Consider the following 23,821-nt stretch of genomic DNA (forward strand, 5'->3'; position numbering starts at 1 on the left):
TGGTAGTAATTTGAGATTTGCGTGATTTTTTACTTTTAAAAAAAAAAGTAAAATGTCAAACTTACATATGTGCAAAATTAAACTATATAAATTAAGTAAATATTTTATATCAATTTCTTTTCAGTTAAATGTATAAAACGTTATATTGAAATAACTAAAGATTCATAAGTTATGCGTTAGTTGATCGATTCGGATTTATGTCCGAAATCTTGCATCTGCCAAAAGTTACTAATCCATTAATTAGTTAGAAGGTCATTTCAGAATGTTAGTTGATGCTAGTTAGTTACCTCAATTACTGTGTTGATAAATCAGTTAGTAGATTAGATATTTTCTTCTTTCTTCTTCTGGTTTTTATATAATTAGTAAACTTAGCCGCGCTACGTGAAGTGTATAAAAGTTTTTATTTTTTCTTAATTATCAAATCCAAATAGATTAGCTAATAAATTTTATATTTTGGATTAGTAATTTCAATTCAATTAATAAATTGATTTTATCAAAAAATAAATATCCTTAAATTAGCAGTATCTATTTTTTTTTTTATGTTAGTTATAATATATAATTAAAAAATTATGACTTTATTATCCAGTTGAATTAGTTCTCAAGATTAAATATGGTCAACTTTGATATTTTTTAAAAAATTTAAAGTGAGATTTTTAGTCTTTTAAATTTTTTTTAAAATATCAAAAGAACTAAAATAGTAACAAATTCAAAAACCGTCTTAGAAATATGAAAAATTATTTGTAATAGATAAGCTACCTATAATTTGAAGACTTAAAAAAGTACTTCAATATTTATAGGGATAATGTACAAGTACCCCCTCAACCTATGTCCGAAATCTCAGAGACACACTTATACTATACTAAAGTCCTATTCCCCCCTGAAGTTACTTTATTAATAATTTTCTACCCCTTTTCGACCTACGTGACACTATCTTGTGGGCCCAACATTTGTTGACTTTTTTTTTCAAACTAGTGCCACGTAAGCCAAAAGGGATAGAAAATTACTTATAAAACAAGTTCAGGTGAGTAATAGAACCTTAGTATAGTATAAGTGCATCTCTGAGATTTCGAGTATAAGTTGAGGGGGTACTTGTGCATTTTTTCATATTTATATATTAAAATTTAAAATTTTCTCTATATATGTTGATTCTTTGGAAAGAAATGGGTGATACATGATTTTAATTCGGTAAAATAATTTTTAATGATATAGAATTAACATAAAAATAATATACTATTGTTAAAATATATAATAAAGTAAGTAATCAATGAACAATTATAAATGAATGATATAAGGTTTTATGTTAAGATTAAAAGAAAAACTTATATGTCTAATAAAAACTTATAATTAGACTCTTGAATTTTTTCTAAATAAGGTAAATATAAAAAAAAATTGTTCATAAATAATATGAATATTTATAATTATTAATGATAAATAATATTTTCATATAATTAAAGTGTAAGAGAAAAAGTTAAGTAAATTTTTAGAATCATTATAATGGAGGATGAATGGTTAAGTAATAAATATATTTGAAATAATTATCTGTATTAATTTTTTCCTAGATAAATTCTCTTCTATAATTCTACATTTTTTTAAATTTTTTTAAACACTATTTTTTTTAGTCTCCTTTTTTCTTTTCTTTTTTTTTTCATTTTTTTAATCATTGCTTATTTAATTCCATTAAGAAAACATTAACAATTATCATCGTAATTAAGAGAATCAAGTTTGCTCGTCTTTAGTATTTTTACTAATTTTTTTTTTTTAAAAAAAGTAATAATTAGCAACGTATCTTAATATAATCAAGTTATAGCTTGTCTTTAGCTTTTTATTAATTTAAGCAAAATGTTTAAAATGAATTCTCTTAATTAATTTTTTATTATATTTTTCATGATTCATATTTTATTGAAAATTTAAAAATAACTTCATAATAATTTTGACTATTTCCCGCCGCTAAGCGTATCTACAAATACATTTTAATGTTTTCAATAATTGTTTTTGTCTTACTTTTGTTAATGATCTTGCTCTTATAATTTCATGCAAAAAATGAATCAATTATTCTCTTTTATAAATCTTATTTTGTATCATTCTTATTAGAAGTAAAAATAATTACACAAAGCAGTCTTTATCGATAGATTTTGCATTACAAGATTAAAGTAGACATTAATCTTAACATAATATATTTGGTTAGAAATATTTTTTTGATGTTCTTTTAAGATGTCACAAAATTAAAAATTAAATAATTTGGGGTTATGAAGGTATAAAGTTGGAAGTTATAGGTATTACTAATAAATATTAATTAAGTATAGAGATTATGAAAGATGAAGAGGTGTGAGTTTATGATAAAAATTAAATTAAAAATAAATATATAAAAATAAGAGAAAAAGTAAAAAAAAATAATTACACATTTTTTTTAATAAACAATAGTAATTACTATTATTTTTAATAATATATACTTCTTCTCTTATTTTATATTATACGAGAGATATCTATTAAGAGAAAAATTAATTAAAAACATATTTAAAAAGGGACATAGAATTAAAAATTTAATCAAAAGTAATACGAAAATTTTTTAAAATTGTTAAAAAAAAAAGTAATCCTACGGATTTTTTAAAATAAAATTAAAAAATAGTTAATTTTTTGTTGATTAAATTCTCAAAATCGTGAAATAACTTTGGCCTATAAATAATTTCTATATATAAATAATATAATAAATAATGAAATGTTAAAATTATGTATTTTTACCATATGATTGTTATGTGATTCTGAGATACAAAATTATAAGAGGAATCGATTTATTTGATTCTTAGCTATATAATATGTTTGTATTTAATATTTATTTACTTTACATTGAGATGTGATATATTATTTTTTTTATATTACTTATATTTATTATATGTTTGTATAACATTTTTATAGCTAGTGAGGAGAAAGTTATTGTTATACGAAATTAAAAATAAGATATATTGGCGTTTTTTCAATTAACTAATTAATCTGATAAAGAACCAATCAGCTCTTATTGCATTGGAGGTTTAACCGGAGAACTATAAACGGTCCTTACAATAAGAACAACAAAAAGACATAAAATTGTAGTTAATTAATCAAACAAAAATATTAAAAATATTTAGTTATATATGATTTGAAGAGGAAAGAAGGATCATGTTATCAACATAACATAATTACAATCCTTATAATAATAACAACAAAAAGACATAAAATTTTAGTTAACTAATCAAGCAAAAATATTTAAAATATTTAGTGATATATGATTTGAAGAGGAAAGAAGGATCATGTTCTTAACATAACATAATTCAATTCTTCAAAATTTACAAAGTGAATAAAAATAATCAGTGTCTTCAAAAACTACAAGAATAAGAAAAAAAAATCTCAAAAAACTACAAAGAGAAGCAAAAAAGAAAATGAACATTTTGTACTATAAAAGAATCATGATTTGTATCATCAAAAATCCAACCCAATAATATCAAATGTATAATTTAAATAGAACAAAAGTTATAATGATAATTAGACATGTCAAATCATTTTATCTCACAAAATCAAACTATGCAAAATATCTAACATTTTTCATTATACATCTCTCTCTTGCAAAAATCAGATCAAAGAAGAAAAAAAAATTAACAAAGCAAAAAAACAAAAATGAAGAATAAGAAAAATAAAAATAAAATGACCATCATGCATGTCTCAAAGTGGATCTTTATAGGTGTAATATTTAGGAGTTATAATTTTTTATATTAAATATTTTGAAGATTATGAATATGAAAGGATAGAAGTTATATATATTATTAAAAGGTTAGGAGGTGTAATTATCATTAAGTAACTTATTAATAGCAATTTATACATATAATATTATTGTGTAAAAAAAATAATCTAAAAAGCCCAATTTTTTTATAAAAAAACAAATATTTTTCTGATCATTGAGGCATGCCATATAGGCGGAATGAAAATCCTCATTTATATATATATATATATATATATATATATATTTGATTTATCTCACTTATAAATGGTCCAGATTCAGACTAATGAAATTCTATCTCGTTTCTTCCTCACTCCAGTTCCTTCTCTAAGTTCATCAATAGTGTATGAGCTTGCAGTGGCGAACCCAGAATTTTCAAGAAGTGGGTTCAAGACATAAAAAATAAAACAAAAATATGGGAGTAGGGATTCAAACTTGGGTAGCCTGGAAAAATTAAGCCCTCCTTACCACTAGATCAAGGGTCACACTTGTGTTAGTGAAGTCAAAATTTAAAATATATAATATTTTAAAAAATGATCAAATATACAATACACAGTGTTATTTTTCAACAAAATGGATTCATATGAACCCACTTGACCCTCTGTGGGTCCGCCCCGGTGAGCTTGTATGCAAATAATTTTTTCATATCAAAATATATATTTACAAATATTTATTTTACGAATTACACTCCGTATCAGATCATATCTCGTTATAATTATCTCTTTAGCTAAAAAGAAGTTGTCAATTTAGAAGTTTAAGATTGAAGTTAATAACTATTTCAAACTATACCTCAGGCATAGGGGTGTGGTTGGTCGATTCAGTTTGGTTTTATGTATTATCGATTCGGTTGATCAATTTTCGACTTTAAATTCACTAAATAAATAAGATACTTTTTATCGGTTTTGAACCTTAACGGTTCGATTTTTGGTTTAATCAATAACAAAATGATTATAAAACAAATACATGACTTTTCTAATAAATTTGACACGACAAGACAATAACATAACTTCTTAATGGATTATTATTTACGCTATAATTCGATATTAAAAACTAACACCGTACCGATAAACCGATATAAAATCATTAAAAACCTGTTAACCCAATAACGACAAATTAATAACACTTTTTTCGATTCGATTTTTACACACCCCCTATTCTAATTTCAATATCAAAGAAACATGCACAATTTCTGAGAGAAAACGATTTATTAAATAATAATAATTATCAGTTTATATATACTCTTTTCTTGATAACTCAACCCTTAAAATGGGACATATTGAGTAAATATGAGCATAATTTTGTGCATCAGTTTACAGGGGCCTAGATTGGAAAAACCCAATAATACAAATGGGCCAGAGCTGCCACACAGTGGCCCACCAAGACCAAGTTAATCACTTCGAGGCCCAATATATTGGTCTTCAGCTTTTTGAAGTGATTCCTTTCTTTGGTAATTGGTTAGACAACCTGTCTAATAGTATAACTTACGATAAAAATAAGTAAAATCAAATTTCGTTTTTCATATCAAATATAATCAGCTTGTCTTTTTTAGGCGATTCATATGTCTTCAAATTAATCAGCATCATTCAAAAATCAAAACCTTTTCATTTATCATTTATATATTGGTTAGCTTAAGGTTAAAAATTAACTTAAATAGATATTTGGATGTAGATAGTTGTTCTGTTGATAGCAGTATAAAATGGTTAACCAATTCGGTTAATATTAAACTATTTAATTAGTTTATTATTATAAATTAATCAGCTTGTTTTTCTTTTTCCACTTATTGACGTGAAATTCCTTTCATTTATCAAAGAAATTAAAGTTAAAATATTCAAATCTAAAATTGTAGTGTTGTCCAAGTTCGATTGACATTTTTTATATCATATCTATTTTTTTATAATATTAGTGTATTTATCATCTTGAAATTATGAATTAAATTTTGATTTTAATATAATATTTTTAATACTAGCGAAAATATGAAAAATCGAAGTTGAAAGAGATTGTGCTTGCAAGTTTTTATAAGATGAGATGCATTTACTCCTCTAAATATTTTCATACAAAAATATTCGCTTTATGTATATGAAAATAACAAAGGAATAACTAGTGCATGCAATGCTTTCTTAGTTGCATTAAAAAAAAATTAATATAATTTTCACATGACAATCTATTCATTACTGGTCCCCACGCAACAATTTCATTTACTACCGATCATTAAATAACAATTTTCAAAGTATTTTAACGCATAAACATTTTTTAAATGTGTGACTAAATGCACCTCAACGTATAAAAAGTTGATGGGTCGTTTAGTTTGAAGAGAAGTCCAGGTAAAGATTGTAATGTACGGAGAAATAATTTTTAAATAATTGAGAGATGGTTGTTTCAGTGACAATAATAATGTAATTACAATTGATGTATTATTAATTTTTGTATTCTTATTCCACCTTTTGTATTCTTCCTAGTTTTTACCTAACTTATTATGATATTTATTTGTTTTCGGCAATTATTTTTATAATAGAGAAAATTTATATATAATAGTAAATTATTAATTCAAATTGATTGTTATAATTATGATTTGATTTAGTTGCACCCCATAACAAATTGTTGTTATTTCGTCTCTCTCTTTGTGAATCTCATTCTCCACTCTCGTTTTCTTTCTTGCCTTTTTTGTTTTTATACAAAATGTATAAAACGTGTTTGTGTTTGTATAAAGCGAGAGAAAATTATAAATATACATATATTTTCGTTCTCCCCCTCTCCCCTCTTCCAAATCTCGCTCGCTCACGCCTCTCTCACCGTAATTTATTCAAAAAGGTAAACGTATAAAATGCGTTTGTGTTTGTATAAAGCGATGGAAAATTATGTATATACATATATTTTCGTTCTCCGCTCTCCCCTCGCCCAGGTCTTGCTTGCTCACTCGCCTCTCTCACTTTTTATAAAAACACAAATGTATAAAATGCGTTTGTGTTTGTATAAAGAGAGAGAAAACTGTATTTATACATATATTTTCGTTCTCCTCTCTTTTCTCTCCCAAATCTCGCCCGTTCACTCGCATCTCTCACTTTATACAAACACAAATGTATACATGTGTTTGTGTTTGTATAAAGCGAGAGAAATTTATATATACAAAGACAAATGTATATATTTTCATCCTATACACTTATGATTATACAAATACGATCTTCCCCTGCCTAGTTTTCTTTTGTCTTTCTCTCTTTCTCGCTTTATACAAACACATATTATACAATTGATCTTTTGTATGTATATATCAAAGCAAATTATGCTACCGCTTTCTTTTGTATATATATCACGAAATTATATAACTACTTTCTTTTGTATATGTACAGCGAAATATACATATTTATGTTTTTTTTGGAGCACAATTATATTAAAATTATATCTATAACGCACAAATATGATTTTTATGTTGCTATATTTGAAAGTTACACTTTTATAAATAACTAACTATGGATGTAGCACACATGTACATTATTATAAATTATAATACCTTACACTTGCAATCAAAGGAATTGATCCATATTTTATCACTAGCAACGGCATTCTATTGATTGCTGAAGAATATTAACAATGTTCTTAATTTTTTCTTAATTTGGTTGAAGTGCAGAATTTTAAGAAAAAGGACATTTGATTATTTTAACAAAAAGAAAACAATTTAAAGCAGGTTTGCTTTCTGAAAATATAGAGTAATACGCAAAACAAAAAAAGAGTAAAAAGCAAAGCAAAAGAATTGGGTCAAAAAGGAGGACGCGTGGCGTCGTTCTTCTCCAGCCAACAACCCCTAAATGGAAATCTAGTTATGTCCTTTTATTTCATTCTATAAACTTTTCGATTTTTTTTTATAACTTAGGGGTATAATTTAAGTATTTTTTAACTTATATATAATTTAAGGAGGAAAAAAGAAATTGAATTTTATGATCTTGAATTAAAAATATATCAAATTTATTAAATATTTTATAATATTATAATAAATTAAATTAAAGAGATGCTAAAAGAAATGAAGTAGTCGAAAAAAGGATGAAAACATAATTATTTTTTAGTATGTATAGATAAAAAAAAAGAGATAATTGTATATAAATAGCAAATAAATAATCTAAAATAAATGGAGTAGCTAATATTTGATTTAATTGTACCCCTAGTAAACGTTTTGCCAAAGTTTGTCAGTCGTCTTTCTCCCAAAACTCTCGCTCGCCACTCTCCCATTCTCGCTCGCCACTCTCCCTCTACTCGCCTCTCTCGCTTTATATAACAGAAGTGTATAAATTGTGTTTTCGTCTTCTATAAAGCGAGAGAAAATTGTATATACACATGCAAAAACATATATCTTCATGCTATACACTTAATTATATAATTTACAAACATTTTACTTCGATTCAATTGTATACAAATGCAAATTTTATATCAATATTGCAGCGAAAAAGGCCAGCGAATTATACAATTGCAGTGAAATACAATTTTCTCACTTTATACAACAAAAGTGTATAAATTATGTTTATGTTTTTGTATAAAGCGAGAGAAAAACATATATCTTCTTCCCATACACTTATAATTATACAATATACAAATATTGTACTTCGATTCAACTGTATGCAAAGCAAATTTTATACATATATTGCAGCGAGATAAGCCAGCGAATTATACAAGTACGCAGTATACGATTGCAGTGAAATAGGCCAGCGAATTATACTATTGCAACGCAATAGGCCAGCGAACTATACAATATATGCCAGCGAATCATACAATTGTATATGTATAGCGAGGCCAGCGAATTATACAATTTAGGCCAATAAATTATACAATTGTATATGTATAGCGAATTATACAGTTATATGTTTGCTATAATGCAATTGCTATAGCATACAAATATGAATTTTTTTATTTGCTATATGTGAAAGTTGTCCAAAAAAAAAAACCTCTTTCTCTAACTCTTTAATTTAATATAATTTTCACATGATAAATTTAAAAATATCATAATTAAAAAATATTTTGATATAATCCTTAATTTACCTCTTCTGAAAATAGAAGAAAAGGAAAAGAATTCCTATTTACAAACGCGGGTAATTAATTGACAAGTACACGAGTTACGTATCATATATGGAGGTTACCAACTTATACTTGGTCTAAACACTCTAATAATTACTTTGCAGCTTATTTTAACTAACCCAGAATCCAGATTAATCTACCATTGAAAGAAAAATCACCTTATAATTATTCTGTCCGTTCACATCTAATTAATGACACTTAAATTATACAGATTAGATAATTAAAATGAAATAAGGTACTTTAAATAATAATTAAAAAAAAAAACAGGAAACCATCTGGAATCATCACTTTACCTATGTGAAATAATCCATGATTAATAGGTATACATCTCGCATATATTCAATGGTTAGGTTTTCTTCAGTTTTTTTTAATCACGATTCTATTAAATTTGAAATATACCAAAATATTTGATACTAAATATAAAGTATTTTCTAACAAAGACACTATTAATATATTTAGAAATCAAACTAAAATATATGATTAAGAATTTAAAAAATCAATACTTACTAGTCGACAACAATCTTGATAAGTATATCTTTAATTTGAGCTTTTTCCTACAAGCAACTATATTCAGATAACGATGTTTAGGTAATAATTAATATCTCATTAATTGTTTAAGCTTAATTATCAAGCAAAATCAAATTTTACCCGTACGTAGTACTATAACTTAACACACATGCCTGGTCCGTGGATAAGAGGCTTAATATGAATGAAATTGTAAATTATAGTATAGTATTTGTCTTTTTAAAGTAAAACAATATTTTATCCATCATAATAGTACTAAGGTTGCCCACTGTCACAAGTAAAGGTAATTTATTGAAATGAAATTACTTTATGTGGCCAATAACTTTACTGTTATAAAGAGCAAGACACAAACGATAATAAAACACATCAACCGAAGAAAACAGCAATAATATACAGTTTTCTATATGCATCTTATGAGGCTGGTTATGTTACAGGTGTCCTGATGAAGATATATATATATTGTCTCTAGTTTCAATAAAGCATATAACAATGTGATTACAACCTAATATAACCCTGTCCAATTATTTCAATACTAGCTACCTAGCTAGCTCCACTAATTAAGTTACTTTAGTAGTAGTAGTTATCTTTAGTCATAATTCCTATCCAGTACTACTATATATATGTGAAAGGAGAAACAAATTAAATATAACACAGAAACAAATGAAGAATGTTCAATAGTCAATAATTCAATGTTTATCATGTCATCAAACTATCCAATGAATATTGTGTCAATAATTCAATGTTTATCATGTGATCAAACTATCCAATGAATATTGTCTATTTTTCTTTGACTAAAAAGTTGGCCAGACCATTATTTTGAACAAACTACAGGATAATGTAGAGAATAATCCTCTCACTTTTCGAGAATGATAGAGTAGAAAATTTCCTCTCTAGTGTGCAAAGACCCTTAAGAGAAGAGCTTAATTCACAATATTGTTCTAAACATATATATCTTTTTTTATTTTAATTTTGTACATGTCTACTCTTCTTTCTACTGTAGATATTTATTTGGAAGTCAATACGATGTATTTGATATCAAAAACAAATTCAATGTCTGGGTATGCGATGCCTTTATGGAAAATATTTAAGCATTCAGAATAGGTGTTGTAGAGAATGAAAAAAATTCTATCAGAACATTTCAAGATAAATGAAATGTTGGAAATGACATGATACAATGGGATACGAAATGAAAATTTAAGTTGTTTCTATAAATTATTGGTGTTCGAATTAGTAAACTAAGCGATATTACAGGTTAAATCATTGAGTGTTGGAGGAACTTTTAAAGTCTAGTATACGAAAAATCCTCAAATTAAAGTCACTTATAAGTTTGAGACGTACTTATCGATTTCTTAGTTGTAACTTCTAAGAAGAGTTAACATGTAGGGTATTAAAATTAAAGCTGAATAAAAGTTTTGTCATGAATTTCACAATTTTTAATTACCAGCAAACATTTTTCAGTAGAAGAGCATTTTTGCCCTAGCTAGATTTAGTTATCAGCCAAAGCACAGATTATTTTTTTTCACTTAGGGTTTAATATATAAAATTAACATTACCTGATGTATTCCTCCCTCTCCTATTAGATTGATTGAGTTACTATAGCGATACAAGGGTTCAACGGCCCAAGCTAAGCGCAGCCTTAGCATCAAATTTCCATGCAAATCCCCCACAGTCCATCTTCCATACATCACAAGGCATTGTCCTTGACTGCTTCACTTTATTCCATGTATACACAATTCTTACTATGCATGCAAAACTTGGCAATAATAATAATAATGGTGCACTTTTATCCTCCTTCACTACTAATCGCACCACCATCTCCGTCGGTTCTCCTCTTTCCTCTTCCGGATCTATCATTCTCCGGTACGCCAGATTCACCCACTTCACGCTATCTAAACCGTCCGATATGAACCCTGGACACGTGTCACGCTGTAGATTCATCATCTTCTCCATGTCCGTACTTCCTAAAGCTGATAAATCTACAAAAGTAGTGTTTGTTAAACCGTCCACCATCACCCATGATTCCACAACCATCGGAGATCGGATCTCTACGGACGGATCTGGTGCACCGATCGATAAAATATTTTTATTTATCCATATAGATCGGTCTAATTGCACCAAAAAGTTGATAGTTTTTGGGTACGATCTGTCCTCCGGCGAAGTTTTAACTCCTCCGCTACTTTCCGGCAGTAGCTGAAGAGTTACAACCTCATCCAGCAATCCATCACTTTTTTCTTTTTTATTATTCTTATTTTTCTTAACTCTAACGTACTTTCTCTTTGTTCTTCTTTTTGCAACCACATGAGTTTCCGGCGGGCCAGAAGAATTAGCTACGGGCTTTGGCGCAATAGGGCGGAACCTGAGCATCATCTGGTTGATTAGGGTGGTATCTTTGGGCGTAGGTTTGTATCCCGGCCCGGCCCAGGTATTTGCAAGGTCCATTCGGGCTGTTGTAGAGCAGTTTTTAGATAGAAATAATTTGGTTTTGCCGGATGCCGAGAAGATTATCATAGTTACAGGCATAGTTGGGTAGTTCGTAGGGCACCACGTGTCTAGGGTTAAACTTAAACAGTGATGAGATGTGTGGGTCCCATGAAAATAGAGTAGCTGCGATTGGTGTGCCAGTGAGAGCCAATAATATGAGGTCACGTAGAGTGAGCACTGAGGAAAAAAAAGGTGTGCCTTGATAGAAGCAAAGTGGGAATGCTTTTCCATTAATTAGACGCGTGTCCATTTGTTTTCCTATTAACATATTCCCACTCTCCTTTGCTTCATCGTGAATATCACCTCCCCTCTACTGACGAGAAATAATGAATACTTAACAAAACTAAGAAATAAAAACAAGGAGAATGTTTTTTAACCTAAATAAGAAAGTTAGAACAAAGTATAAAGGAATGTACACAAGTAAATAAATTTGTAGAAAAGTTGGTTTCAAATCATAGGAAATACAAAATAATATTTTTTTTCATGGATCAACTTAACCAGAAATAAGGTGGGTCATGAAAACCAGTGAGGAGAAGGCACGCGTCTATTGGGCGAGTGGATGGTTTTAGATCACAATTAGGTCCCACTCCCATCAATCAAATCAATTAAAATAGAGGTTAGGTGAGGTCACACAACAATCACAATTGAATTGATTTGTGATTGGAGATTACACCTAATACTACTACTCACTACACTCATAGAATCTGATGCCTCCTTGTATTTGCATTCATATGAATTAGGATAGTGAAGTTCTTCCTACATATAAAATTATTAATATTCTTGCTTTTCTCTTTAATATAATATAAACATTTAATAACTTATCTACACGAAATATACTGAAGTTTGTTTGAAAAAAGAAGCAAGTTTATTGCTACTTAGCTTGTACTATGTAAAATTAAGAAACCAGACTACTAGGAGGATATGAATCATGAGTTCAGTAATCCAATAATTTTGCTTCAAAATTTTTTTTAAAAAAATTAATAGAAGTGTACAAATTATTAACTTGTAGAAACATGTCCCTGAAGCACACTGAGGGTGAATTGTGTTAGAGAGGAGTATATGAAAACTATTAATTCATTCAAAGTTGATGAAATCTAGAAACCAAAAAGAAAAACAAAAAGCCTGCTAGAGTCCTCGACCAAATAATCTATATATATACATGTATGAGTTCTACATGTCTAATCATGTTTCTCATAATTCAAACTTACTAAACTTTGATCTAAAAAGCTACAATAGATTCTTGAGTGTGGATTGTATTGATTTTGACGGTTCTCCCGTTATAAACTAATATTAGAGGTTGAGTTAATTAGGCCCAAGATTTATTTCTTGACAATTCTGTTAAACAATCAACAAGATAACATACAAACATGCTACAATATATATTGCCTGGCCTCACCCGATAACATACAAACAAACATGTTAATTACTTTATTTTTTATATCTATATATAAAAAAGTGAGATATATATTTGTTTGTTTATGAAAATTTTATGATAAGTCTCTCGATGAAATCATAATTTTTTAGGAGTATATGTAATGAGTCAGTAAAGACAGCACGGCATGTATGTGGCTTAGAAGGAAAAGTCATATGTGACAATATTTTCTAATGTATTGACAAAGATATATAAATAATAAACAATCTAACTAGTTTGTGTTTCAGATTGAAATAGTTAGATGATTGTCCAGGGTATACAATAACACATATTTTTTGGAAAAAGAAACTTAAGTTCAAATTCTAGGCCATGTACGAGCAAAAGTATACGTATTATATACTATATAACAAGATAATTACATTGCTAAAGAGTAGTATATATATATATATTATACTATTCCGATGAGTTTCTAAATATAGTCTATCTTACTTTGCTCCCTCCCTCCGATAATAGAATGAATGGCAAAGTAATATGTTTTGGAGAAATATAATTTTACCTGAAGTTGATGGTTGTGTAGAGCATGAGTTGCTTCCTCTTGTCTCTTGAGAGTTGAGAATGATTATATGTTAAGTGATCATTTATGTATAACTTCATTTTTTTCTTTTAAGAGTTTTGAGGCATTTGAATGCATATATGTTGCGCCCAATACTCGTTGGGTATAATATATTAAATGCTTACACATTCATATAGATGCTTCCATTGAGGTATCAACATTACACATGGCACAATATTGAAGTCTCTAGACGAATTGCTTGCACAAATATTATTATAATTACTTAGTAAACAACGTTTTCTTCACCTTTAATTTGAGACATTATATTAATTTAAATTTTTTGTATCCATCGCTTCATCTGCGTGCATCTACACAATCACACACTTTAATATATATATATATATATATATATATATATATATATATAATTCTCATTATTTTTTCTTTAAAAAAAATATAACTTTTGATATGAAAAGTCTGTCTAAACCGCTTTTGGAAAGTGAGACATAAAATGAGGGGAATTGTTTGCTACACCAGGTGTCATATATTGCTTGATTGCTTCTCTCCCCGTTATGTGGCCCTTACTCCTAGCAATATTCTCACTTAAGTATAGTATAATTGATAATAATAAAAGAGGCAGCCATTTATATTCCTTCGATGAAAAATTATACCGCATATATTAATAAAAATTAATTGGTTGTGAAGTATTGCGTTAAATTAAGTCAAAACTACTGATTATATATGATGGTGTATTATGCTTATCTTGAATGGATGTGTTTCTACTTGTTACGATACGTTAATTCTATGTTATTTGTTTTAGTATAAAAGAAATTAGTAGTGTTTTTGTCTTGAAATTGTATTGTGGCTCTATGTTACTTATTTTATTTCCTCTACTTCACAGGAATGATCTGATTTCACTTGACACGGAATTTAAGAATATAGAGAAGATTTTTGAATTTTATAATTTTAAACTAAAGTCAAAATTAAATTTAAAAAATTATCCTTTAATCTTGTGGCATTAAATATGCAATGTGAAAAACTGAAATTAAAATATTAACAAAACAAGAAAGAAGTTATTCTTTTGGCAATAGGAAAAAAAAAGGCATTTTTTTTAAAGGAAGAAAGTAGTACAAATGAAATTAGTAGTGTTTTTGTCTTGAAATTGTATTGTGGAATGGAGAGTGGACACCTATGTATATGTCGTTTACGAGGAACCTTAAAAGACAGGAAATCTAGTTTTATATGAGATCAAATCTTGCGAACCAATAAATAACTAATTTGCTTCAATAATTCACCCATACCCAATACAAGGAATTGAATTCAATTCTTCTTTTTATAATTTGATATTAGTGGAAAGGACGCGTGGCGACGCTGAAAGCTAGATGGAATAGACAAGTTGGGCTTATAATTATAAGTACGTGGAACATGGCTATTGGCTGGTTTCTAATTGGTTCAAAAAGCACAAGTTCCGTCTCCTTCTAGTTACCTTTTTTCTTCATTAAACAAAAATTAGGAGAGAAGAAAAATAAAGGCATTCGAATGTGATATTATACCTTACAGTGTACGTTGAATGTGGCCGCTTAATAACCCCTCTCCTTCAAGAGTGACAAGAAATAGTGACATATAGTGAAGAAAGAATATACTAGATGATAAAAATTTCCTCTGCTTTTCAAGAAGCTAATTTAAAAATTGGCTATAGCCATTTCAAAATATGTCAAATACCACCATCTACATTTAAGTCACTTTATTACTCCGTACTAAACAGAATTTAGGCAGCGAAAACTATTATACAGAATTATTCATGGCAATACACGTAAACTGCAAATCCGCCAACCCATAACAATAAACTTACTACTAAATATTCTTATTTGATTAATCGTATTGGTAACCCTCGGAATAGGTTCTTTTTAAGTGCAATAAAATTGTATGTCAAGTCACAAAACTATAAATCTGGAGAGCAAAGTTTCACAACAGTCAGACAGCCTCAAAAACAAGGCGAGAATGTCTCCCCACTATAAAAATCACAACTTGAAAATTACACGGGCCTCTTATTTCAACTCCAAATATAAGAAAATTTTAGCCTGTTTGCTTTACCAAAAACCAGGCCATTCCAGAGTAAGACGTCAAACAACAAAAACATTTTGAGAAAGATAATATTATTTGCCTGCTCCACAAGCATTTGAATAGGGGATGTTCTAATTGACAACATCAAGGACCAGCTTACGTGACTTGAGAACAGACCACCTCAAACGCCTGTAGTAAGCAGCTTGAAGTAGTGCAAGGGACAGTACAAATATCCACTTGAAGCCCATCTGCAGTGGAAATGCAAATACATCAGAAACTACCATATAGTAATAACACAAACATCATCATCTGTGCAAATACCAAAAACAACAGACCAGTTTTCTCTCTTCCATTTCTGGTTCAGCAGCCCAAGTTAAAAATGACACCACATCTTTCCCCATCTACACAACGATACAAGGAAAAATTAGCTTATTTATACTTAAACATTGTAGCTCATCTCTATCAAACTACATGCAGACACCTCCAATCAAGTGACAAAGGCACCAACCTGAGCTTCTGTTGCAGGGACACCATCTTCATACTCAACAGCACCATCGTTAAGCATTTTTGGCATTGCAATAGCTCCACCAGGGAAGTAAGGATTGTAGTGCAGTCCTTCACGAATCTATAGTATGGTTGTAGCTTGACAGATCAGTGAAAGAAACAAGGAACGCCAGTATTGCGTGGACAAAAAAAATCTAGTAATCTAATTATCTTCAGCTAATAAAATGGTTGACTTGATTAGATTATGCTCACAAACAACCACAACAATTAGGAAGCTAAGTAAGCAAACCAACAAATGCACCATGAGATGTTTCTAGAATGGAGATCCTAGATAGGATCATTTTCGGATCCCATGATGGATCATAGTAGGACTTCAAGATCCAAGCAAATATACATGGTTAATTATTATATTATACGGTTTATTTGCACCTGTTGCTCTTGGAATTTGTTGCACAGCCAATACAAGATGACAAAATACAATATGGGAATTTCATACAACTGACAAATTAGTAGGATACTAGGATCAGTGTGACGGAGTGAAACCTTAAGATCTACAGTCTGAATTGATCTAATACAATCCTATAAACAGGATCATAAACTCTCATGTGAGATCCTATGCAACTAAAGGTGATCAAACATACTCTGATCCTCTCACTACTCTATTTCCATAAGTGATTTGATTAAATTAATGAATTTGTACTGTAGGATTGTTGATTTAAATTCAAGTTGCAGCTTAAGATTACATAGAATAAGATGCCTATCAGTGTCAAAGCAGTTCACGAAACCTGTCCTCCTGTCCTCTCAGCTGCAGAGTCTAATACATCAAGATAAGGGTTGGAGACTTATCCTACTTTGTTTACAGTCGGAAACAAGAAATCACTGTGTCACAATGTTCTTGTGGCACATGTTAGGAGTAATTTCCTTTTTTGACCACAACACAAGGTTACAATAACAAAAAGAATTTTCAAAAAATAAAAATTAGAGACAACATTTGGATTCATATGTTTAGAGAGAAACGTGAAAGAGAATTACTTCCACTTGAAAAAGTTGCTCAGGCCACACAACCAGCTATTTAATAAAGGGAAAAAAACATTTCTACTAAAAGGCCCATTCTGCCACTCAGGGATTTTCTTTGTTATCAAAAGAAAAAAAAATCATATGGGAAGTCAAAAACCAACAGTGCAGAAGGAATAAAGGCTTCAAGATTGAAAACTTAAAGAGTCTAAGATACACAAAGGATAAAGATGCATACCGAAACACCAGCAGGAGGATCACGATAGCCAGTAAGAAGAGCAAACACATAGTTTTGACCATTATGGCGTGCCTGAGAAACATAATGAGAAGCTAAATGGGGCAGATAACAGTAATGACTGAAATAGGAACAAAAAGGAGATTTGTTCTAAAAAAAAACAGAAACAGAACGGCGGAAATACTTTTGTAATAAGACTTAAATCTGGAGGGTAGGCTCCCCCATTAGCAAATCTAGCAGCTGCTTCATTTGGATATGGCTGAGGAAAACGATCACTCAGTTTCCCAGGACGGGTAAACATTTCACCCTCATCATTAGGCCCATCCGCCACCTCAATCTCGGCTGCCATAGCCTTTACTTCTTCCTCTGTATATGCCACCCCGACCAAGTCACGATATGAAACAAGTGACATTGAATGACAAGATGCACATACTTGTTGATAAACCTGGTGACCACGACGAATCCTGTTTGCCAAAAGAGCAGCACAAATAATTCAACTAAAATACAACTATATAGCTAGTTGAATTCTGTAAGCAGGTCTTGATCACTTCCTTTTTATCCTGCAGTATAAATTTAAGCAATGCACAATATCTTTTTTCTTCTTTCTATAAGGTAATGTAAAATGCAAAATATGAAGATCTGCTTATTCTTTGAGATGAAAAAGCTCCCCACCAGACACAGTATAGGAGTGTTTTGTCTGATCGGCATGGGCCAACAAGTATAAGCTTGGGCTTTCTTAGCATGCTCATTTTGACGATTCAGTACATGGATGTCATGAATCTTTTTTTTTTTTGAGAATGATAACTTAATGGATGTCATGAATCTATTGGCGTAGAATATGGAATCTTTTCTACATAAGCTCGTTAAATATGCAAAAAGTCTCGATGTACTATATATTGGCATTTTGAAATTAAAGAGACAAGAAATACAATTGTAAACCAAATGAGCAGCAATTTCCATAGTCGGTGCTTGGCATTTTTGGCATTTTTTCCATATCATAGAAGAAGCTTCCATTTTTCAGGCCAAACATGAGAATGGGACAACACTTCATTTAGAAAGGTCTTTCCATGCTATGCCATAAAAATGCATATTGAATGTAGTGTACTTTAAGTTATTGACCCATATTATTGTTGAAATGCACCTGGCAAAATCCCTCTATCACAAAATCTGCAGATACCCTGAAATCCTTATCCTTTTCTTTAAAGGGATGGAAGTTTACACTTCACAGAACATTCTTTATCAGAAATACACGTAAAAGCCTGACATCTTTATCCTTTTTCCTGATGGGACAAGGAAAAGGGGGGACGGGGCAACTGAAAGCAGAGAACAAAAAAGACAACAGAGAGCTTTCTTTATCAGAAATACACGTAAAAGCCTGACATCTTTATCCTTTTCCTGATGGGACAAGGAAAGGGGGGGACGGGGCAACTGATAGCAGAGAACGAAAAAGAAAACATAGAGCAAGCAGGAGGGGGGATAAGAGATTCACGAGAAACTCACGAAGCATGATCGTATGAACTAAGAATGCCTGCATGAGGCCATGGATAGCTTGGACATTCCAATCCGTGTTCAGCCTCATCAGCAGATGCTACTGTCGCAAAACCTAGAAGTCCAGATACACCCGCTCCAATGAGTGCTAATGTTCTGAAGGACTTCATGCCAAAAGAACCAAATTCTTCTTGAGCTTTTTTGGAAACAAAGGATGATAAAATTGGAGATGCCTGCAAATTTATGTAGTTTTAACTAAAGATTTGTACAACTTGAAATTGATAGGACCCAAGTCTTTCAACTAAATCAGTACCAATCACAAAATTTCCCACATCAGATATGAGCTCTAGCACAGCCAGTGGTGATTCGTCGAACTACTTATTAGCTTATTGCCGCAAGAAGGATGTTATGTTATCAGGTAGTGCAGCATGTTTAACTATATATGCCAACACAAGCAGGAAAATGCAGACCGCATTCACATAAAACAATTTAATGCAGGGTCACAAAAGCTGAGTCCTTTTCTCAATTTGCATTGTCACAGAGAACTTTTTAGTTTGCGTGATTGAATATATTGAATACAATTTCAGTACACTTAAACTTTAACAGAACCCACTTCTATTAGTCTTAAAAACACTAATCCTCTATTATAATTTATCCTTCTATTACACAGAAATCAAAACATGACCCAACATATTGTAGAACAAAAAACTAAACAGCTCTGAAATGTGTTCCAGTTGCCAATGAAATGCATTTCAAATACGAGACATCAGTGTACAAAAAAAGCATTTTTTGAAGAGATTAAGAGAGTATGCACATTGAAGGCAATAAGTCTCCTTATATACATAAACCAAAGATTCAGAGTATAAGCATCGGCTAAGAAGAAAGGATGTACAGCCATACCGTGGATTCAGATTGAAATTTCCTGCCTAGTAACCGATGGACTGCTCTACCTCCCAACATTGTCAGTCACGCCCTTTGTCAGGAAATCAGAAAATTAAAAGAATAGGAAACAAAACATAAAACATAACTCAACAGATTTGATTATTTTACTCCTAAGTCAATACGCCTAAGAACGGACTATTTATTTAACCTAACTCATTCTACAGTTCCTTATTCCCCTAGCAAACAACTTTGTGCGATCTGCAAATTCATTCTACTCAAAACACCGTCAACAAGTAAGGGAATCCTAGGGTGCTTTTCAAAATGAAACAAGCTAGAGCTTCGAAGAAATTGAGGAGAGACGAAGGGATAAAAGCTCACCGGAAAAGGACCGTAGAGAGGGTTGATCGACGGCGATAGGACAAACAGCGCCTGAGAGATCCGGAAAAACAGTCTAGTCTTCAAAACTACTCAGAATATTCTAAGAGGAGGTTTTGCTCCAGGACGAGCTGTTCTATCTTTCTCGTTGGGCCTTCCGATAATAAATGGTATTGGGCCCAAAGAAGAAGATAACCCAGCTAATTTAATTGGGCCTTTGGAGGATCAAAGAAAGTTGGAGAAGTGCAGTTTAACCATGTAGTAGTAACTTTTTGTTTAGGCTATAGCAGTAACAAAAAATAATACAGCATAAGTAAAACATAAAATCGAGAACACAAGTTCAGTAATCTTAAAACACAAGGCGGAGGTAGAAGAAATAAAGATCAATGCACAAATCATATCTAATAGAGGAAGACTAGTATTTTTGATCAATAATTTTAAAGAAACAAATAAAGTGATGATGATGATGTTGCATATCGTATCAGACTAAGTAAAATTGAAACTTTAAAATGACCTATGGATAAAATGAGTGAGTACATTAAACAATTTTAACTTATTAAAAAAATTGACCTTGAATAAAAATATTTAAAAATTAACGATTAAAATAGAAATTTAACAAGTACATCAAGTAAGAATATTTTTTTTTTCCGACCAAAAGAAGAGGGGAAGGAATCAGAAAAAAAAAAAAAAGAGAGGCAGAAAACCAAGGGGCAAAGTGAAAAACCATTAGCGGCCGCGCTTCTTCCTCTTAAAACAATCCTCCAATTAATAAACCTATCTTATATCAATGGCGCAAATGGGTATTCTTCCCAGGGCTTCTGTATTATTATTATTATTATTACTACAACATAATGATAAGATCAACAGCAAAGCACAGTTTCGCAAAACCCATCATTCTTCTTCTTGCATTTGTTGCTCTTCTAGCAATTTCCTTGACCCGCGATTTTCATTCCGCTTCTTCTTCTGCTTATGTTTCCCTTGCTACCACTTGGGCTCCTGACAAGTACCGTATTAACGTCTCCAATCAGGTTAGTTAAGAGCATTTGGGTTGCTTCAACTAATTACTACGAAATTATGATCTATTTTGCATTTTGTTGAATCAGGATTTAGGAGGAGGAAGTAATAAGGATCGTTACCCTGAGAGAGCGTTATCCATGACCTATGCTGATTTGCCTGCTCCTGAATTGAAATGGGAACAGATGGCATCTGCACCTGTGGTTCGTTTGGATGGCTATTCTCTTCAGATTAAGGATTTGCTTTTCGTTTTTGCAGGATATGAAAACCTAGACCATGTAAAAATCTTTTTCCCCATTTTTTTTTAGATTGAAAATTGGCTAGTTAACTATACGAATGACACTATGTATAGGTGCATTCTCATGTTGATGTTTACAATTTTACATCAAATACATGGACGGAGAGTTTTGCAATCCCAAAAGATATGGCAAATTCACATTTAGGGGTGGCTACTGATGGAAGATACATATATATAGTGTCAGGACAATATGGTCCCCAATGCAGGGGACCTACAGCAAAAACATTTGTTTTGGACACACACACCAGAAAATGGGAAAGCTTGCCACCATTACCAGCACCAAGGTATGTATCCTTGCTGGCTTATCCAAGAACACATCTCTTTTGTAACATTAAACCTAGACTAGATTGTGTACCTTATTTCTTAAAATAATCACATATGGAGATGGAGGTTGTTGATATAGTATCAGTTTCTTGTGCACCTAAAGGTAGTGGTCAATGAAGTGGTTTAAGAAACTGTGGGTTGTAGAGACCGCAAGATAATCTGTGGTTTAGGCGCACATCAAGGTTTCAAATTCTGCTGCAGACAAAAAGCCTGGTATTTTAAGTGGAAAATGGTAAGAGGAATGCGCCCATCATCCATCAAGTTTCTAACTAGCCCATCATCCATTTAGGTTCTAGATTAGCATCACATCGTAGTGATAGAATATTGAAATAATAAGTAGCTTATGATGAGTTTGATACAAAACTAGAGCAATGACTAGGGTTTTTTCAGGTATGCACCAGCAACTCAGCTTTGGAAAGGCAGGCTACATGTGATGGGTGGAGGCAAAGAGAATCGCCACACCCCTGGATTAGATCATTGGAGTCTTGCAGTAGCAAATGGAAAAGCCTTAGAGAAGCACTGGCGCAAAGAAGTACCCATTCCTCGTGGAGGACCACATAGGTTTGTCAGTCGTTCTTTCTAAGGCTATAGCCCTTGTTCCATTATACTTTTATGAGGACTTTAAAAGCTAAAACTATGTTGAAGATTATACTTGAGTAGTTTGAGAATAGTTTAACATGAACTTTGGTAAATATCATTTCAAAATGTCTAACAGGTCCATATTGAAAATTGTGCTCTCCTTTCTTTAAAAGTATATACCCTGTTCTGAAATGCAATTTATTTCAAAACCTGAACTTGAGGCTATTCCCTACAGGGCTTGTATTGCTGTTGGTGATCGGCTCTACGTAATTGGTGGTCAAGAGGGTGATTTTATGGCCAAACCTGGCTCCCCTATCTTTAAATGCTCGCGAAGGTTCGAGGTATATGTTGCTATAGTTTTTATCTAGGTTCAGTAATCTGATTATTAAAGCTTAGGTATTCTTGTTTCAATCTGGTCAACTAAACTCGAGGTTCTGTCTTCCTTCTAATGGTCTTGTCTCAAAGTTTTTTTTGGGAAGTTACTATAATTTGTATGTTTGTGACTTCAGGTGGTTTTTGGAGATGTTTATATGCTGGATGAAAGTATGAAATGGAAAGGGTTGCCTTCTATGCCAAAACCAGTTTCGCACATAGAATGTTCTTGGGTTATTGTAAATAATTCTATTGTTATTGTTGGAGGCACAACAGAGAAGCATCCCGTGACCAAAAGGATGATTTTAGTTGGAGAGGTGTTCCAGTTCAACCTAAATACACTGGTATTTTATCTCCTTTTCTTTGACTCCAATCAATCATCAATGTTGGAAATATCTGTTTTAATTAAGTTACTTCTCTGTTTCATTGCCTTCCATACAAGTCACTGCATAACTTATTTCTTTTTCAACAGTCTTGACTTCTGACTTTTTTTCTTATTTTAACAATTTAAACAGACATGGTCTGTCATCGGAAAGATGCCATATCGGGCAAAGACAACACAGGCGGGATTCTGGGATGGATGGTTGTATTTCACCTCTGGACAGCGGGATAGAGGACCAGATAATCCACAGCCCAGGAAAGTAGTAGGAGATACATGGAGAACTAAGTTAAGATTACTATGAATGCTACCATGTCGCTTTTCCAATGTTATTGAATGTCAAGTTAATTTGGCGTTTCATTCATTAGTACTCTTCATTTCTTAAAATGTATTATTTAGGCAATTTTGTATTAGCACATTTGGCGACCTGTCCCCATCTGACTTTCCTTGAAAGCTTGTCAAGATGGGTCTAGAGATCCAGTGGAAGGAAAAGACGACAAACAAATACTTGTATAGGGAAGCTTCTTCAGTAAATCTAATTACAGAAAATTACACA

General features: G+C 31.1%; 3 protein-coding genes and 1 long non-coding RNA gene across 5 annotated transcripts; 1 reads left to right on the forward strand and 3 right to left on the reverse strand.

Moving 5' to 3' along the window:
• Nucleotides 1-10,716: 10,716 nt before the first annotated feature.
• Nucleotides 10,717-13,203, reverse strand: LOC107010503. Its single transcript, XM_015209789.2, has one exon. The coding sequence runs from the start codon at nt 12,041-12,043 to the stop codon at nt 10,943-10,945; it is 1,101 nt and encodes a 366-aa protein (XP_015065275.2). The 5' UTR covers nt 12,044-13,203; the 3' UTR covers nt 10,717-10,942.
• A 2,382-nt stretch (nt 13,204-15,585) lies between these two features.
• LOC107011068 (cytochrome c1-2, heme protein, mitochondrial) lies at nt 15,586-20,462 on the reverse strand. The gene is made up of 8 exons (XM_015210390.2): nt 20,303-20,462; nt 19,943-20,015; nt 19,055-19,275; nt 17,739-18,018; nt 17,558-17,629; nt 16,310-16,426; nt 16,137-16,202; nt 15,586-16,049 (listed from the first exon to the last, which is right to left on the reverse strand). The coding sequence occupies exons 2-8, from the start codon at nt 20,000-20,002 to the stop codon at nt 15,933-15,935; spliced, it is 933 nt and encodes a 310-aa protein (XP_015065876.1). The 5' UTR covers nt 20,003-20,015; nt 20,303-20,462; the 3' UTR covers nt 15,586-15,932.
• A 413-nt stretch (nt 20,463-20,875) lies between these two features.
• On the reverse strand, nt 20,876-21,570 carry LOC114076031. Its single transcript, XR_003576282.1, has 2 exons — nt 21,436-21,570; nt 20,876-21,295 (listed from the first exon to the last, which is right to left on the reverse strand). It is a non-coding gene; the product is annotated as an uncharacterized LOC114076031 (long non-coding RNA).
• LOC107011067 (kelch repeat-containing protein At3g27220-like) lies at nt 21,119-23,821 on the forward strand. 2 transcript variants are annotated; one of them, XM_027914259.1, is made up of 7 exons: nt 21,119-21,327; nt 21,397-21,591; nt 21,666-21,895; nt 22,326-22,496; nt 22,750-22,855; nt 23,024-23,230; nt 23,402-23,821. In XM_027914259.1, the coding sequence occupies exons 1-7, from the start codon at nt 21,151-21,153 to the stop codon at nt 23,567-23,569; spliced, it is 1,254 nt and encodes a 417-aa protein (XP_027770060.1). In that variant the 5' UTR covers nt 21,119-21,150; the 3' UTR covers nt 23,570-23,821. The 2 variants fall into 2 exon arrangements, with proteins under 2 accessions (XP_027770060.1, XP_015065875.1); XM_015210389.2 differs by having other exon boundaries at nt 21,403-21,591.

Source organism: Solanum pennellii, chromosome 2 (assembly GCF_001406875.1).
Source record: "Solanum pennellii chromosome 2, SPENNV200".
NCBI lineage: Eukaryota > Viridiplantae > Streptophyta > Magnoliopsida > Solanales > Solanaceae > Solanum > Solanum pennellii.